General features: G+C 43.6%; 1 protein-coding gene across 7 annotated transcripts in view; it reads right to left on the bottom strand.

Moving 5' to 3' along the window:
- Positions 1-18268, bottom strand: part of TENM3 (teneurin transmembrane protein 3) — a 330131-nt gene that overhangs the window by 4715 nt on the left and 307148 nt on the right. For all 7 annotated transcript variants that reach the window (XM_082608816.1, XM_082608817.1, XM_082608818.1 and 4 more), the window contains 2 exons: positions 14079-14375; positions 9036-10647 (listed from right to left, as the gene is read on the bottom strand). In XM_082608816.1, the coding sequence (XP_082464942.1) occupies positions 9036-10647; positions 14079-14375 (1909 nt within the window). The remainder of the gene's footprint in view (positions 1-9035; positions 10648-14078; positions 14376-18268) is intronic.

Raw genomic sequence — 18268 nt, 5'->3', positions numbered from 1 at the left:
CTGCTGCCGCCGCCAAGAAGCCTGTGTGCGAGCGCAGGTCACTGCCCACACCGCCCTTCCGGGAGCCTGTGCAGCCCGCCACTGCTGGGGTCCCGGGATCCAGGGGCGGCTTCCCTGGGAGAACGCACGGCGCGCCTCGGGCTGGTGCAACGTCACGCCGACCTCTGCCGCTGCAGGCTCGCCCCGCACTCCGTGCCCCTCCCTCCCTCCCGGCCTGAGTGAGCCAGAGTCCCCGAAGAGGCTGCTCCTTTAACCCTGTCCTATCTGAGCGAAGAGCAGACGCCCTCCGGCTACCTACACGCAGAGGCGGGGCCAAATCCAAAGCTGAGACCCAGGAGCTGTGAGAACAAAGAAGAGAAAGGGAAACCTCTCCCAGCAGCCTCAGAAGCAGCGGATTAAAGCTCCACAATCAACTTGATGTATCCTGCATCTGTGGAATACATGAATAGACAACACATCATCCCAAATTGAGGAGCCCGGAGTCAATGCTGTGCCTCTGAGGTGGGAGAGCCAACTTCAGGGCACTGGTCCACAAGAGACCTCCCAGCTCCACATAATATCAAACGGCGAAAATCTTCCAGAGATCTCCATCTCAACACCAGCACCCAGCTTCACTCAACGACCAGCAGGCTACAGTGCTGGACACCCTGAGCCAAACAACTAGCAAGACAGGAACACAACGCCACCCATTAGCAGAGAGGTGGCCTAAAATCATAAAAAGTCCACAGACACCCCAAAACACACCACCAGACGTGGACCTGCCCACCAGAAAGACAAGATCCAGCCTCATCCACCAGAACACAGGCACTAGTCCCCTCCACCAGGAAGCCTACACAACCCACTAAACCAACCTTAGCCACTGGGGACAGACACCAAAAACAACAGGAACTACGAACCTGCAGCCTGCAAAAAGGAGACCCCAAACACAGTAACATAAGCAAAATGAGAAGACAGAAAAACACACAGCAGGAGAAGGAGCAAGATAAAAACCCACCAGACCTAACAAATGAAGAGGTAATAGGCACTCTACCTGAAAAAGAATTCAGAATAATGATGGTAAAGATGATCCAAGATTCTATTTCCCAGATCCAAAATCTTGGAAATAGAATAGACAAAATGCAAGAAACAGTTAACAAGGACCTAGAAGAACTAAAGATGAATCAAGCATCGATTAAAAACACAATAAATGAAATAAAAAATACTCTAGATGGGATCAATAGCAGAATAACTGAGGCAGAGGAACGGATAAGTGAGGTGGAAGATAAAATAGTGGAAATAACTGCTGCAGAGCAAAATAAAGAAAAAAGAATGAAAAGAACAGAGGACAGTCTCAGAGACCTCTGGGACAACATTAAACGCACCAACATTCGAATTATAGGGGTTCCAGAAGAAGAAGAGAAAAAGAAAGGGACTGAGAAAATATTTGAAGAGATTATAGTTGAAAACTTCCCTAATATGGGAAAGGAAATAGTTAATCAAGTCCAGGAGGCACAGAGAGTCCCATACAGAATAAATCCAAGGAGAAATACGCCAAGACACATATTAATCAAACTGTCAAAAATTAAACACAAAGAAATCATATTAAAAGCAGCAAGGCAAAAACAACAAATAACACACAAGGGAATCCCCATCAGGATAACAGCTGATCTCTCAGCAGAAACTCTACAAGCCAGAAGGGAGTGGCAGGACATACTTAAAGTGATGAAGGAGAAAAACCTGCAACCAAGATTACTCTACCCAGCAAGGATCTCATTCAGATTTGATGGAGAAATTAAAACGTTTACAGACAAGCAAAAGCTGAGAGAGTTCAGCACCACCAAACCAGCTTTACAACAAATGCTAAAGGAACTTCTCTAGGCAAGAAACACAACAGAAGGAATATACCTACAATAATGAACCCAAAACAATTAAGAAAATGGGAATAGGAACATACATATCGATAATTACCTTAAATGTAAATGGACTAAATGCTCCCACCAAAAGACACAGAGTGGCTGAATGGATACAAAAACAAGACCCATCTATATGCTGTCTACAAGAGACCCACTTCAGACCTAGAGACACATACAGACTGAAAGTAAGGGGATGGAAAAAGATATTCCATGCAAATGGAAACCAAAAGAAAGCTGGAGTAGCAATTCTCATATCAGACAAAATAGACTTTAAAATAAGGACTACTAGAAGAGACAAAGAAGGACACTACATAATGATCAAGGGATCGATCCAAGAAGAAGATATAACAATTGTAAATATTTATGCACCAAACATAGGAGCACCTCAATACATAAGGCAAATACTAACAGCCATAAAAGGAGAAATCGACAGTAACACACTCATAGTAGGGGACTTTAACACCCCACTTTCACCAATGGACAGATCATCCAAAATGAAAATAAATAAGGAAACACAAGCTTTAAATGATACATTAAACAAGATGGACTTAATTGATATTTATAGGACATTCCATCCAAAAACAACAGAATACACATTTTTCTCAAGTGCTCATGGAACATTCTCCAGGATAGATCATATCTTGGGTCACAAATCAAGCCTTGGTAAATTTAAGAAAATTGAAATTGTATCAAGTATCTTTTCCGACCACAATGCTATGAGACTAGATATCAATTACAGGAAAAGAGCTGTAAAAAATACAAACACATGGAGGCTAAACAATACACTACTTAATAACGAAGTGATCACTGAAGAAATCAAAGAGGAAATTAAAAAATACCTAGAAACAAATGACAATGGAGACACGACGACCCAAAACCTATGGGATGCAGCAAAAGCAGTTCTAAGAGGGAAGTTTATAGCAATACAATCCCACCTTAAGAAACAGGAAACATCTCGAATAAACAACCTAACCTTGCACCTAAAGCAATTAGAGAAAGAAGAACAAAAACATCCCAAAGTTAGCAGAAGGAAAGAAATCATAAAAATCAGATCAGAAATAAATGAAAAAGAAATGAAGGAAACGATAGCAAAGATCAATAAAACTAAAAGCTGGTTCTTTGAGAAGATAAACAAAATTGATAAACCATTAGCCAGACTCATCAAGAAAAAAAGGGAGAAGACTCAAATCAATAGAATTAGAAATGAAAAAGGAGAAGTAACAACTGACACTACAGAAATACAAAAGATCATGAGAGATTACTACAAGCAACTCTATGCCAATAAAATGGACAACCTGGAAGAAATGGACAAATTCTTAGAAATGCACAACCTGCCAAGACTGAATCAGGAAGAAATAGAAAATATGAACAGACCAATCACAAGCACTGAAATTGAAACTGTGATAAAAAATCTTCCAACAAACAAAAGCCCAGGACCAGATGGCTTCACAGGCGAATTCTATCAAGCATTTAGAGAAGAGCTAACACCTATCCTTCTGAAACTCTTCCAAAATATAGCAGAGGGAGGAACACTCCCAAACTCATTCTACGAGGCCACCATCACCTTGATACCAAAACCAGGCAAGGATGTCACAAAGAAAGAAAACTACAGGCCAATATCACTGATGAACATAGATGCAAAAATCCTCAACAAAATACTAGCAAACAGAATCCAACAGCACATTAAAAGGATCATACACCATGATCAAGTGGGGTTTATTCCAGGAATGCAAGGATTCTTCAATATACGCAAATCAATCAACGTGATACACCATATTAACAAATTGAAGGAGAAAAACCATATGATCATCTCAATAGATGCAGAGAAAGCTTTCGACAAAATTCAACACCCATTTATGATAAAAACCCTGCAGAAAGTAGGCATAGAGGGAACTTTCCTCAACATAATAAAGACCATATATGACAAACCCACAGCCAGCATCGTCCTCAATGGTGAAAAACTGAAACCATTTCCACTAAGATCAGGAACTAGACAAGGTTGCCCACTTTCACCACTCTTATTCAACCTAGTTTTGGAAGTTTTAGCCACAGCAATCAGAGAAGAAAAGGAAATAAAAGGAATCCAAATTGGAAAAGAAGAAGTAAAGCTGTCACTGTTTGCAGATGACATGATACTATACATAGAGAATCCTAAAGATGCTACCAGAAAACTACTAGAGTTAATCAATGAATTTGGTAAAGTTGCAGGATACAAAATTAATGCACAGAAATCTCTGGCATTCCTATATACTGATGATGAAAAATCTGAAAGTGAAATCAAGGAAACACTCCCATTTACCATTGCAACAAAAAGAATAAAATATCTAGGAATAAACCTACCTAAGGACACAAAAGACCTGTATGCAGAAAATTATAAGACATTGATGAAAGAAATTAAAGATGATACAAATAGATGGAGAGATGTACCATGTTCTTGGATTGGAAGAATCAACATTGTGAAAATGACTCTACTACCCAAAGCAATCTACAGGTTCAATGCAATCCCTATCAAACTACCACTGGCATTTTTCACAGAACTAGAGCAAAAAATTTCACAATTTGTATGGAAACACAAAAGACCCCGAATAGCCAAAGCAATCTTGAGAACGAAAAATGGAGCTGGAGGAATCAGGCTCCCTGACTTCAGACTATACTACAAAGCTACAGTAATCAAGACAGTATGGTACTGGCACAAAAACAGAAAGATAGATCAATGGAACAGGATAGAAAGCCCAGAGTTAAACCCACGGACATATGGTCACCTTATCTTTGATAAAGGAGGCAGGAATGTACAGTGGAGAAAGGACAGTCTCTTCAATAAGTGGTGCTGGGAAAACTGGATAGGGACATGTAAAAGTATGAGATTAGATCACTCCCTAACACCATACACAAAAATAAGCTCAAAATGGATTAAAGACCTAAATGTAAGGCCAGACACTATCAAACTCTTAGAGGAACACATAGGCAGAACACTCTATGACATAAATCACAGCAAGATCCTTTTAGACCCACCTCCTAGAGAAATGGAAATAAAGACAAAAATAAACACATGGGACCTAATGAAACTTAAAAGCTTTTGCACAGCAAAGGAAACCATAAACAAGACCAAAAGACAACCCTCAGAATGGGAGAAAATATTTGCAAATGAAGCAACTGACAAAGGATTAATCTCCAAAATTTATAAGCAGCTCATGCAGCTCAATAACAAAAAAACAAACAACCCAATCCAAAAATGGGCAGAAGACCTAAATAGACATTTCTCCACAGAAGATATACAGACTGCCAACAAACACATGAAAGGATGCTCAACATCTTTACTCATTAGAGAAATGCAAATCAAAACTACAATGAGATATCATCTCACACCAGTCAGAATGGCCATCATCAAAAAATCTAGAAACAATAAATGCTGGAGAGGGTGTGGAGAAAAGGGAACACTCTTGCACTGCTGGTGGGAATGTGAATTGGTACAGCCGCTATGGAGAATGGTATGGAGGTTCCTTAAAAAACTACAAATAGAACTACCATATGACCCAGCAATCCCACTACTGGGCATATACCCTGAGAAAACCATAATTCAAAAAGAGACATGTACCAAAATGTTCATAGCAGCCCTATTTACAATAGCCCGGAGATGGAAACAACCTAAGTGTCCATCATCGGATGAATGGATAAAGAAGATGTGGCACATATATACAATGGAATATTACTCAGCCATAAAAAGAAATGAAATTGAGCTATTTGTAATGAGGTGGATAGACCTAGAGTCTGTCATACAGAGTGAAGTAAGTCAGAAAGAGAAAGACAAATACTGTATGCTAACACATATATATGGAATTTAAGAAAAAAAAATGTCATGAAGAACATAGGGGTAAGACAGGAATAAAGACACAGACCTACTAGAGAATGGACTTGAGGATATGGGGAGGGGGAAGGGTAAGCTGTGACAAAGTGAAAGAGCGGCATGGACATATATACACTACCAAACGTGAGGTAGATAGCTAGTGGGAAGCAGCCGCATAGCACAGGGAGGTCAGCTCGGTACTTTGTGACCGCCTGGAGGGGTGGGATAGGGAGGGTGGGAGGGAGACGTAAAAGGGAGGGGTTATGGAAACATATGTATATGTATAACTGATTAAATTTGTTATAAAAATAAATAAATAAATAAACAACAACAAAAAAAAAAGATGAATGGTGAAAGCTGGCCAAGCTGGCCAAGGGCACAGGCGTTCTGATTCCCATCAGTTCTGACTTCAGAGGCTGACTGTGCACAGGTGGAGACAAACTTTGGGGGAGAGAAGAGGCTGGAAACCTTTAAGATGGTATTTTAAAACATCGCCACGTGACTCCAAAAGCCGTTAAGCTGAAAATAAGGCTTTTATTCTGTTCCGGAGGTTATAATGTTACAGAACTAGTCAGCAGGCTTGCAGCTTTATGAGTACAGTTGGGTGTAGATTATTTTATATATTAAGCACATTGCTGGAAAATTTGAAATTGCATTTCACCTAATATATTTTATGCCGTTCCATCTCTCTTTTGATGTTTTTCAGAAAATGCTGCTGTGGCATTCCCTGCCGTCCACGTTGCTAGGACAGGAGGAATCCAGGAGCTGTGGGCTTTCCAGCCTTTCAGCCACTGTCAACACCTCTTAAATAACCAGTGGTAAACTGCTTGTCAGGATGATGGAGAGCCACTTGTTCCCCATCTCCTTCTCCAGGGCACAGACTCTCACTTCATTGCCAGGCTGGCAGGTCCCTTTGTGCAGGCATCATACAGGCTATAAAGCCAGTGGTGTTCTCCCTGTTTTAAATGGAGGGTTGCTGGTGGTGGAGGAGGATAGAAAGTAACACATGTGTGTGTTGCACACGCGCGTGTGCGTAAGATTACAGGGGGCTTGTATGTTAGAGAAAATTCTTCTTGGATGGTGCAGTGCTGGGGGCAAAGGTACTCCTACTATGAACAATGTCTGTGAAGCAGTGAAAGTCGGAGGCTGCTATTAAGTGTTGAAAATTACTGCCCAACAAGTGGCACATGAAGGCAGATGAGTACTGGGAAACCCTGAGGGAGAATTCCGTAAGGGTGTTGCTGAATCAGGACGCTCAGAGAAGGGACACGGAACTGGCTCGCGAGGGAGAGGGCTACGAAAAGTCCGGAAAGCAGGAGGCAGATGCGCAGTGAACAGGGGGCGGAGAGCTGCGCCGAAAACAGACATCTGGGAACGCCTCAAGCACTGGGCGAGAAAGAGCCAGCCGGAAGGGGCACCTAACGCGAGCCAAAACCAAACCAAACTCCAGAATAACCTTCCTCTAGGAAACATAAATATAGCCAAGAGGTTAATTATGGCAGTGTGACTCAGGAATGGAAGGTGGAAACAGAAGGGTTCAGAATCCCTGCAGCCGAGCATGAGGGAAGATCTCAGCTCACTGAAGGGAACACTCGTGCACTGTGGGTGGGAGTGTAAACTTGTACAGCCACTGAGGAAAACAGGATGGAGGTTCCTCACAAAACTACGAATAGAATTACCATATGATCCAGCAATCTCTCTTCTGGATATTTATCCAAAAAATACAAAAACACTAATTCGAAAAGATACATCCACCCCTAAGTTCATTGCAGCATTCTTTACAATAGCCAAGATATGGAAACAACCTAAGTGCTTATTAATAGCTGAATGGATAAAGAAGATATGGTATGTGTACACACACACACACACACAATGGGATATTAGTCACAAAAAAAATGAAATCTTGCCATTTGTGACAACGTGGATGGATGGACCTCGAGGGTATTACACTAAGTGAAGTAATTCAGACGGAGAAAGGCAAACACTGTATGACTTCACTCACATGATACAACAATTTTTTTTTTTTTTTGGCCGCGCTGTGCAGCTTGTGGGATCTTAATTCCCTGACCAGGAATTGAACCCAGGCCTTTGGCAGTGAAAACACAAGAGTCTTACCCACTGGACCACCAGGGAATTCCCCTAACTCATATGATATTAAAAAAAAAAAAACCAAATAAATGACCAAACCAAACCCAACATGTAGATATAGAGAACAGAGCAGTGGTTACCAGAGAGCAGGAGGCGGGAGGACAAAGTGGGGAAAGGGCATCAACTGTATATGCTGATGGATGTCACGTAAGTTTTTGCTGGTGAGGACGCTGTCGTGTGTACAGAAGTAGAAACAGAATGTTGTACACATGAAACGTAACGTAAAGCGATGTTACCTCAATAAAGAGTAACGAAGCTGCTCGTTAAAAGGAACTAGAGTCATGCTTGCAAGGACCTTGTCTCTGTTTCACACCCGGGTGCTTCTGTGGTGGCAGAAGGGGGACTCAATGTTCTAAACTGGATTACGCACTGAATCTGGAAAGGCCTTAAATCTATACCCATAACGGCAGAAAAATAAGTGTGTTCGTTAGCAGTGCCGCCGTACAAGAACACCGCCCTAACTGGTGATGAAGACAGTAGTGTAAGAGGACAGAACTGAGCAGAAAAAAAGGATCCACTGGCTAAGCAACTGAGGGGAGAACCTGTGCCATCACTGTCCCCAGGCAACGGTGGGGAGGAGGGAGTTAAACACCTCCCCGGGATGGGCTGCTGAGTCACGTGGTGTCGTGTTCCTTACTGATTCCTTCATTAGAACTTGACACGTGTAAAAGGAAAACCTACATCACACGTTTGTAAGGCAGTTACTATTTAAAGCAGAATTGCCTATGTTACTGTATTTAATACCATAAAGTAGGCATTGCTCTCCCCATTTTACTTTTAAGGAAACAGACTCAAAAAGTCATGTGACTTGGCTATAAAGCATTGGGGTTGGAACTCCAATTTGGGGACTCCAAGTTCATCGTGTTTTCTGCACCCCCATGTCCCTTCCCTTCCTTAAGTGACTGGATTGCATGTCATTTCAGAACCCTGTGGTCCTGGGCACTGGCAGGCAGAATAGGAAGTAACCAACTATGTCTCAGTGTCCCTCTGTGGTTCCTCCTTGGTTTCATTTAAAAGGTTAGGCATTTGATTTTTTTTTTTTTAGGCATTTGATTTTGCATGAGGAAAGTGTACAGTTAAACTACCAGCCGTTATTTCGTGTGTTAATCCAGTGATTAAATTACCTGGAAAGGAAAAACAATTACACTTACCTGTGATGTAGTCTTTCACATCATGGATTTTGCTTGCAGGGTTGTTATTCCTAAACATATACAGGTTAAAGGGAGCTGGGTCCTTCCCAATTCTTTTCCAGATTTCTATGTCAGGTGTTGTCCATCGTCCTGCCAAAATGTCATAATCCCTTTCTCCAAAGTGGATTAATTTTGTGAGTGGGTCATACAAGCCACCATGAAATCCAATTACCAGCTGAAAGTCAATGTTGGAGTCAAAATAGATTTCGCCATATGCGGTGTACTGAATCTGTTTGAGCATAAGCCCGTTGCTGCTGAAAACAGCCAGTGGTGTCCCTGTGTTGTCTGACGCGATGTAGAATTCATCCCCGCTGCTGATCTCCATGGCAAAAAGATGTCCTTGGAGATCGTAATAGAGGGAGGTGATCTCTGAACTCGAATGATTGTAGACGTGAGTAATCCTGGTGGGATAAGTGAGGTCCGCATAAAAAAACTGCAGGTGCTGTCCCAGGCTGGTCTTGCTAGACACACGCCTTCCCAGGCCGTCGTAACGGTAGGTCACCGTCCAGCCGCTGCCTTTACTGTACACGCGGGTCAGAAGCCCCTTGGAGCTGTACTCGAAGATCTCTGTGCCTCTCTGACGCAGGAAACCGTCTTCATCCAACCGGTACTGCACGTCACCCAGGCGGGTGATCCTGTCTCGCAGGTCATAGCGAAGAGGTGTCAGACGTGCGCTGTTACTTGGGTTCAGTAAATGGAGGTTTCCGTTCAGGTCGTAGTTGTAACGCCACATGATTTTTTCGTTTAGATAAACTGTCTGGAGCTGTCCGTCAACATCATACTCATAAGCATATTTGGTAGTGTTGGCGAAGGGCCCTATTTTAATCTCTCTCTTGGTTACCCGACCCATGTTATCATACTGAATTGTAATCCAGTACATGAGTGACCTGAAGATCTCATACTGAATCTCCTTGATGCGGCCGTGAGCATCAAAGTGCTTCGTGTAAGTCATTACAGCTGTGGAAATGATCTGGTTAATATCATAATATATAACTCCAAATTTTCCAAACTGCTCCACTTTTCCAGAAATGTCATCGAACTGATAGAGGTCAATGGGCAGCGGAGTTTCATTGATGACACCCTGCATGCTGGTCACCCGAAAGCTGTTGTCATAACTGTAGTCGAATCTCGCGTTCACCATCCCATCTTCACTAAAGCGGAAAATCTGTCTGTCAATGAGAGGCCCGATTTGCCTGTATCTGATGGTGCAAATAAAACCATCACTCTGGAGGTTTACCGTTTTGAGGACTCCTGCCGTTTCGTCGTAGGTAAAACTGACTCTCGTGCTGTCGTATAAGATTTCTGAGAGCCTGGTCTGCCTCCTGTACTTGAATAGGACCCTCCGACTCGTACCCAGGAAAGCCGTCTGGAGCAGCAGCCCCCCCTCGTTGTAGTCCGTGATGACGGAGGCATTGCTCTCCGGGGGGTTGTATATGTTACGGTAATAGCCGATGGAGCGGATGGTCTGCATTGTGTGGCGAGCCACGCTGGGCATGGTGATGGCCGACAGCTGGTCCCACCTATCGTACTCGAAGATGTACTGCCGCTGGCTATGGAGCAGAAGCACCATGGACTGCAAAGAGGGAACATACCGTTAGCCGGCACTTGTGAATGGCGGAGGGAAGCAAAAGCAGATGTAGTGACCACAAATACCCAAAAACATTCCACTTGAGAGAATGGTTTTCATTTCAACTGAGTTCTCCTTGACTTTCCATGTCGTTACCGATTTCCTGCCTAATTTGCCTGGATGCTTAATTGTGAGGGGTTCTGCAGTGAGTGCCTCAAGTCTCAGGATTGTACCTTTTTTTTTTTTTTCAGGCATTCATAGCCAAGCAGAAGATTGTCAATGGATTCCGGTAAGTCGTAATACGGGCACGAGCAAAGCTGCTTCAAAGACAATATTTCAAGGGGAAAACAGCATATGGGAAGTGCAGTCCTGTCCATAATTAGCAATTATTTAGTAAGGTGGCTTTTCCCCCTCATTGGATTGAAGAGCCACTCAAATCATGTTTTAATTTCCAGTGCATCTGGGGGAGCAGCAAAGCATTCAAAACGTTACTTTATAAAGAAGAAACATAAAATTAGCCTAAGATGGATCACGTGTACCTAAAGCGTCAACAGCAACAAACACTGCTACAAACAAATCACTCGGTGGATGGGAGCCGTCAATGCCCTTATTAGGAATACGGATCCAGATATTTTGTTTGTCTGTTTGTTTGCGAATTCTTAAATGGCATCTGTAATGACAGGAAAATCTGAATTCTGAAATTTCCTTTTGTGAGAACCAAATCGGACTTGTACCTCAGGTGCGGGGAGGACGGTTCCTGGGCTACAGACTTGCTTTGGTGCTAAATTATGAGGTGAATAGATAGATAAATAAAAATAAGCTCTGCATATTTTGCAAGTAATTGCAGAAAGACAAAAGACAATGTATTAGGCCAACGTGAGAGAAGGCCAACCTGGAGGCTGGTTAGGTAGCTCTTGCCGTGGTGCAGTGCATGGGCGGTTCTATCCTCTGAGGAAGCCCCCCTCTAAAACCTGTTAGACCAAGTGGAAGGATGGCCAAACCGGGAGGTGGTTAGGTTACGAGCCCACTTCCCCACCTACCCCCTGCACCGGGACTCGCTCTTTGCTTTTGACATAGAAACGCATAACCCCGTGTCCAAGGCTCATTCTTTGCTTCATTATCGTCCACCATTTTCAAAAGCAGTTTGCCTGACTTAACGCTTCTGCAGAACCTCCTCTCTGGGCACATCTAGGGGCAATTTTTGTGCGCAGACTCAGCGGCAAAAGTCTTGAGACTTGTTCCTGCTGGTCTGCAGCCTTCCAAGGAAGCCTGGACTACTGCTGAATTCACAGACCCAGGACCCAGTGCCGCAGTCATTCGGAATCTCAGCTCACGGTAGGTAGTAAAATATTCCTTACTTGGCCATGAGTAAGTTTTGGCTTAGGGTGCCTATCCTAGCGAGGAAATGGAAACAGTCTGGGTGGATTTTAGAGATTTGGGAGAGAGAGATGGTGAGAAAGTGCTCGTTGGCTTTTCTGATCCCTGTTGATACACGGACGTGATCTCGGTCACTGCTGGTGTCATTTTGTGACAGTGGCCCTTACCAATGACAGGCCCCTTTGCTCCCTTTAAAGATTTTTCAGTCACATTATGGTCACTACTGTCAATTTTGGGGGCCTGAGAGTTTATTTTGTTTGTTTATTTATTTTTGGCCTCACTGCTCGGCTCGAGGGATCTTAGTTCCTCGAGCAGGGATTAAACCCACACCCTAGCATCGGCAGCGTGGAGTCCTAACCACTGGACCGCCAGGGAATTCCCGGTCTGGGAGTTTATATTTCTGTTACTCTTGTCTGTAATGTGCTTAATTTAAAGTGGGAAGAGTGTTGCAGAATGAAGTAGTGTTCCTCTCCCAGCAACTTCAGGCAGTTGTTGTCTCGGGGCTTGTAGGTTGCAGGATGAGATACCTTCCAGGTGTTGGGATTTGCTCCCAGGAAGGTAAGTGTGGAGGGGGCTTACTCTGTGGTCTCTCAACAAATAACAGCCGAGGACTAACCATAGCGTGTGATGACGAGTCTGGAGGGAAACTGTCACCTAATGGGCCTCCTCTGTTGTCTCAGGGGTGCGTCTCTTCTAAGGAGGGCACATAGGCGGGTTTGCAAGAGGAGAAATTGGCAAGTAAGGTGGTAGCTGGAAGCACTCTAGAGTTAGCAGGCTGCCTGAAGGTGAACTCTGAACGCGAACTGGTCCTCAGGAAGAGGAACTAGCCAGGACGGCTCAGGTGCAGGGGAGAGGTAGGTCCAGAGCATCTCTGGTGGAGACACCACGGGGCGAGTGGGCGCGACAGTGACGTGCCTGAGTGTTCGGAGGACAGGGTTATTCTGTGTAACCCAGGAAGGGGCACGCAGTGAGGCTGGGAGCTGTGTCTGTGCCTCAGCTGCCGCGTGGCCGCTGGCGGTGCGGGTGCACTGAGCTGAGAGGCACCCAAACACAAAACCCGTGCGAACCTGCATGTCAAAGGCAGGTGAAACCTCCCATGAATATGCTTCTTGGTGGATTCTACTTCTTCAGAAGGAACTACAGAGAGGTGGTCTTTTCCTCCATTGTTCTTTCTTTTTTTTTTTAATATTTATTTATTTATTTTTGGCTGCGTCGGGTCTTAGTTGAGGCCCATGGGATCTCTCCTTGGGGCACGCGGGCTCAGCCGTTGTGGTGCGTGGGCTTAGTTGCCCCGTGGCGTGTGGGATCTTAGTTCCCGGACCAGGGATCGAATCCGCATCCCCTGCATTAGAAGGAGGATTCTTAACCGGTGGACCACCAGGGAAGTTCCTCCTTTTTTCTTTTACTTTCATTCCTTCTTGACCCCAGTCACTACCCGAAACCTGGCATCTACGACCTGGCATTCTGCACACGTATAACTTGAAGTCTTGTTTGGTGCTGTGCACAGGTCTCAAGAGTGGGTTCCCTTTACATGCAGAAGAAAGGGGAGAGGCCACAGAGGACCAGATGCGTGCCTTTTTAAAAAAACAGCCTCTTTTCGTTACTAATGCATAAGTAGGGTGTATGTGCTTTTTATGGTTATGTCGAAGCTCTGCAGGCAACAACGCAAAACTGACAGCTTTAACTGTGCGAATGTGTAAGGCTCTTTCTCAAATGAAAAAGCTCCCACGGAGATGATTTACAAATGACTAACAAGCTCAAGGTCTAATTTGTGAATGTTGTTGACATATGAGGTTGGCAGGTGGGTGCTGTTGTGGCTTGTTTGTTTACAGCATAAATCACGTAAAAGGGTCTCAGAGAGGAGAACTTAACTGAGGAGAAACACCGTGGCTAATGCAGAAATTCATCAGTGTTCTACAGATGTGACTTACATGTGGGTACTCAGAATAACAAACGGGGCTCAGTCACGTGACACTGGGCCCCCCGGAAGTGCGCTTGGGTGGCTGCTGGAAAATACCGATCATTGCTTCCCTGTGTTTACCCTCTGTGTGCAGGCGTACCTTCTCCAAGTACGTGTAACTCCATGTTTTCCCGTCAGCAAAAACCCGGGAAACGATTCTCCCCTGTCCGTCATAATCTACTTTCTCGCTCGTAGTTCCTCGCTGGATGCTGGCAATTTGACCCGTGGATGAATAGGTGACATTGACGGCCATCAGCTTGCTGCTTGGCAGCCAGAGAGTCGGATGCCCTGATGTGTCGTAGGCGATCCTCAGGAGAAATTTACGGTGGTCATCATAGATCTTTTCTGTCTTTGTTGTTCGATCAAAGTCAACTGAAAGGAGGTTTCTGCCGTTAACCTGTTACCACACAAACAAGATGATAAAATATATCATGCTGTTCCAATACCAGCCCCTTATTACTCTTCAGGGTCCACACTATTGTTTAAACACCATTTATGATGATTGATTCTCTTTGTCAGTAAACTAATTTAGCAACTTCTTGGGTACAAGTGCAAGGCAGTAGATTAACTGCTCTTTTAAAAGGTTTCATTAAGCAGAAATACAGCCTGGCATTCGTTCAAAACCTTTTCAATTAAATTTTGTAACCTTAAGCAACTGATAAGAAAAATGCCGAAATGCATTTGCTTTAAAGTTTGCTCAGAAGATACGAAGGTGGTAAACCTGACATCTCTGCACATTACTCAAATCCCTGCCCCGCCCCGCCCAGAAGACATTGGGAAATAATTGCTTACTAGATTAATCATGGCTACATTAAGTGAAACGGTGGTAAATGTGATTCTAGCCCTTCGAAGAGCAGATAATGTGGAACCCACATTACTGTAAATTATTAACTAGTTTAAATAGCAGGAGGTTACAAACATAATCCTTGTTTTTGGCTAAGTGCATTTAGTGTCACGAGTTTTTGGAATGCCTTTTTCTTTGATAACATCTGGTTCACTGGCAAGGACTTCAGATCCTTCACTCCCACATCTACACAGTCTGACCACTGTGCTTACTTTACAAATCTAGCCCCGTGCTGTTGTCGTAGGGTCTCTGTGTCACGTCCAGAATCTCTGACTACATCTGGCTGTTACTGTCTGTGGTCCAGGGCACACATCAGCCAGCATCTGTTACTGTGGTGGACATGTGGCCTTGGTTAAATTCTACTTTACACATGGTCTACAGTGTTTGCAGAAGACAAGGGCCAGTCCATTCTTTGGTTTTCTACTGCACCTTTGTGGTGATGGTGGCTTGTCCATACCAAAATGCTTGTTAACTGTTCGGATTGTTACAAGTTAAATGGGAAAATCTTAATTTTACTTGACCATGTCCTAGCTAGAACTTTCAAAACAGACAGTTCCAGCTGATCACTTACACACACACACACCACTTATACACACACACACCACTTATACACACACACACCACTTATACACACACACCAATATATGTAAACATATATGTATGTACATACATAATATACACGTATATTTATGTAAAATCTGGAATAAAAATTTGTGCCTTGTATCATGGCCATTAAACAAGTCCCATGAAAAAATTCTCCTTAACCTTTATTTAAACTTTTCCAATTAGCTCTTCAAGGGGAAAACTGTGAAGTCCACGGAAGGGTAAAGATATCAGCTGAAAAGAAGTTCATGCCTAACAGGCAAAGTGGTCGGGGTCAGGGTGCCGGGGAAGCACCCAGATGATTCACAACGAATGAGAAAGCAGAGCCCTGGATGCATGTGAGGAGCCCTGAAGTTTTCAGTTCCATCATTGCAGATCCAGCTGATGCAGGAAAAAGAAAAACCCCTCAAACCATAGAGCAGCTGGTATGTGTTGGTGTGGGGTGTGTACCTGTGTCGGACGAGGCAGCCAGGAGTCCGAAAGCCCCATTTCCACACACCACAAGGTCTAGAAGCAGCGAGGCCCTGGGCTTTCAGTGAGTTTATATGATTCTGACCAGCCAGCTGAAGGCTTTCCGGGCTTCTGTTTTACCCAGTGGAAATGTCTGCAGAATAGCTGCTCGGCCTTCTGTGAATGTTGTGAGACTTTATGAGTTTAGGTTTGCAGGATGCTTTGTGTACCTTGGAAAGAAGCTACTAGCTTACAAGGATGTCTTTTTAAGTCTGTAGTTTTACAGATTTGATTTGATATCAAATAGCTCAATACTGAACTGACAGAATCCAGCTCTTCAGCTTCTATTTGCACACTTGTGATGCCTTAAGGAAGAGGCTTTACACAATTTCAATGGTTTCCTAGGGCTCTTGCTTTTCTCACATTGTGATTTAAAAAACAAAACAAAACAACAGAGTGTTTAGGTTTGCCCTCCTTTTTCCTTCCTCAGGTTATTCCAGGCTACGAATAGCCAAGCGAGACGGCCTGTGTAGTTAGTTTCCATGGACTGTGCAGCCCGCAGTTGTACCCCATCTATTTGCGTTTTACTTGTATTCATTTTAATTTGTATCTTGAGTCTTTATTGCCTTCCTGAACCCTCCTTTGCCTCTGCAGTATTTCCTATGGGTAGAGTACAGGAAATCTGCTCTGCGGATCTGGCATGACTGCTTGGTTAGGAAGGGAAAAGTGCCAGAAGGCAGGCCTGGGACCCCTTCTTTGCATGCCTGCACCCCACTACCGGGCTTCTGATTGGTCTCTCTGGTTTGGGACTCTGGCTGCACAACACCAAAGCGTCCAGGAGAACATCTAACGCTGCCATTGTGTGAGTTGCCACACTAAGCATGTCACCCTATGGAAACATCTAGAAGCACCGCGAGACCAAACATCTGGATAGCAGTTAACGTTTTTCTTTTTATCCAGACAAATGCCTTTCTTGTGTCCTCCAACCGAAGAAATGAGGAAAGAATTAGAATGTGGCTGTGTTTTTCTCCACGTTCACAACACAAGCCAAGGCTTTAACTGTTCTTACTGTTTCCAGACACCAGCCACTGTTATTCAATAGGTACCATTTCAGAAGATACTAACAGATGTTTTGTTTTTTTCCGTCCCTCTCCAACCTGCCCGCATGTTCTCCTTTGGGTGTTGCAGACAAAATGCACAAGTCAGGGGACATTTCCATCTGGAACATAGTCTGCTTAACTACACCTGTATGAAATCACAACTATTTTGCAAACTTTTTTTTTTTTCTTGACAATCATAGAGGACCAGCATTGTTGCCCCAGTGGCCTTTTAATAAATATTTTTAACATAAAAAATATCAAGTTACATTGAGTAGTTCACCTAAGATGAAAAACCTTCTATCTGATCGTTATGACACCTCCAGCTACATAAAAATGAATCCAAATGTTGTGTCTGGCTAAGAGCTCACCATGAACTCCTTTGTGATACACAGCGTTTCTTTTAAGTAAGCATGGAAAATCCCCATGTCCAAAGACCATGTGCAGCATGACTGCAATCAATCACAACGTCCCTTTGATATCGGGAAGTGGGTAGTTATTTTCCCTCTGTAATGCTTGAAAAACTGAGGCATGAAGAGGTTAAAACAATGTCTATATGTTTGACGACATAAAGCACAGTCAGACCGTATTCAGGTATCCAGAATGTTTGTGACACTATCTCAACTTCCTGGTGTCCTTGTTAGAACATCAACTGTCTGCAGGCGGTTCTGTGTCCCCTCCACACGTCAGCAAGTGCTAACTGTTCTGCAGCATCCCACTCTAGGCCCTGCCAGTTAGACGAAAGTGAGACACAGGACGTCACACAAACGTGACGGGCATAATAAGCGTTAAATAAGCTATCATATTTACGCATATGCCTCAAAACACCCTTTCGGCCTTCAGGTTTCGAGAATTTCTTTTTCACGTAATCCACTAAACGTTTTCCTTTAAGCATCAGAATTCTGGGCAAGTTTAGAAGATGACTTTTATTATTAGGATGCCATAACAATTTTGGGGAATTGATCAAAGGCTGGTTCTAAAGTCCAACACTGACAAAAATTCGGACTGTTTACCAAATACTGTAAGACAAGGACAAGCAACTATTATGCATGTCTTTTTTTAAAAAAATGTAGGTACAAGCAAGTAAGCTAAGGAATTGTCTCATCTTTGTTCTGTTTTCCCACATCTCTGCCACGACTGCCTCTGCTGGTTATCCCTGTGTATCCAACCCCTTTTCCCTTAATGCGGTTTCACAGAAAATGCTTTTCCTGTTGCTCGCTTCTTGAATAATTTTTCCTTTTGTACTCCTTGTCTTTTTTTTTTTTTTTACTTTTTAAACCACTCCGTCTAGCGTTA

The sequence above is a fragment of the Mesoplodon mirus genome (assembly GCF_964341445.2).
Source record: "Mesoplodon mirus genome assembly, chromosome: 20".
NCBI lineage: Eukaryota > Metazoa > Chordata > Mammalia > Artiodactyla > Ziphiidae > Mesoplodon > Mesoplodon mirus.
The sequence above is the reverse complement of the archived record's forward strand: the minus strand, read 5'-3'. Positions and strand labels throughout refer to the sequence as shown.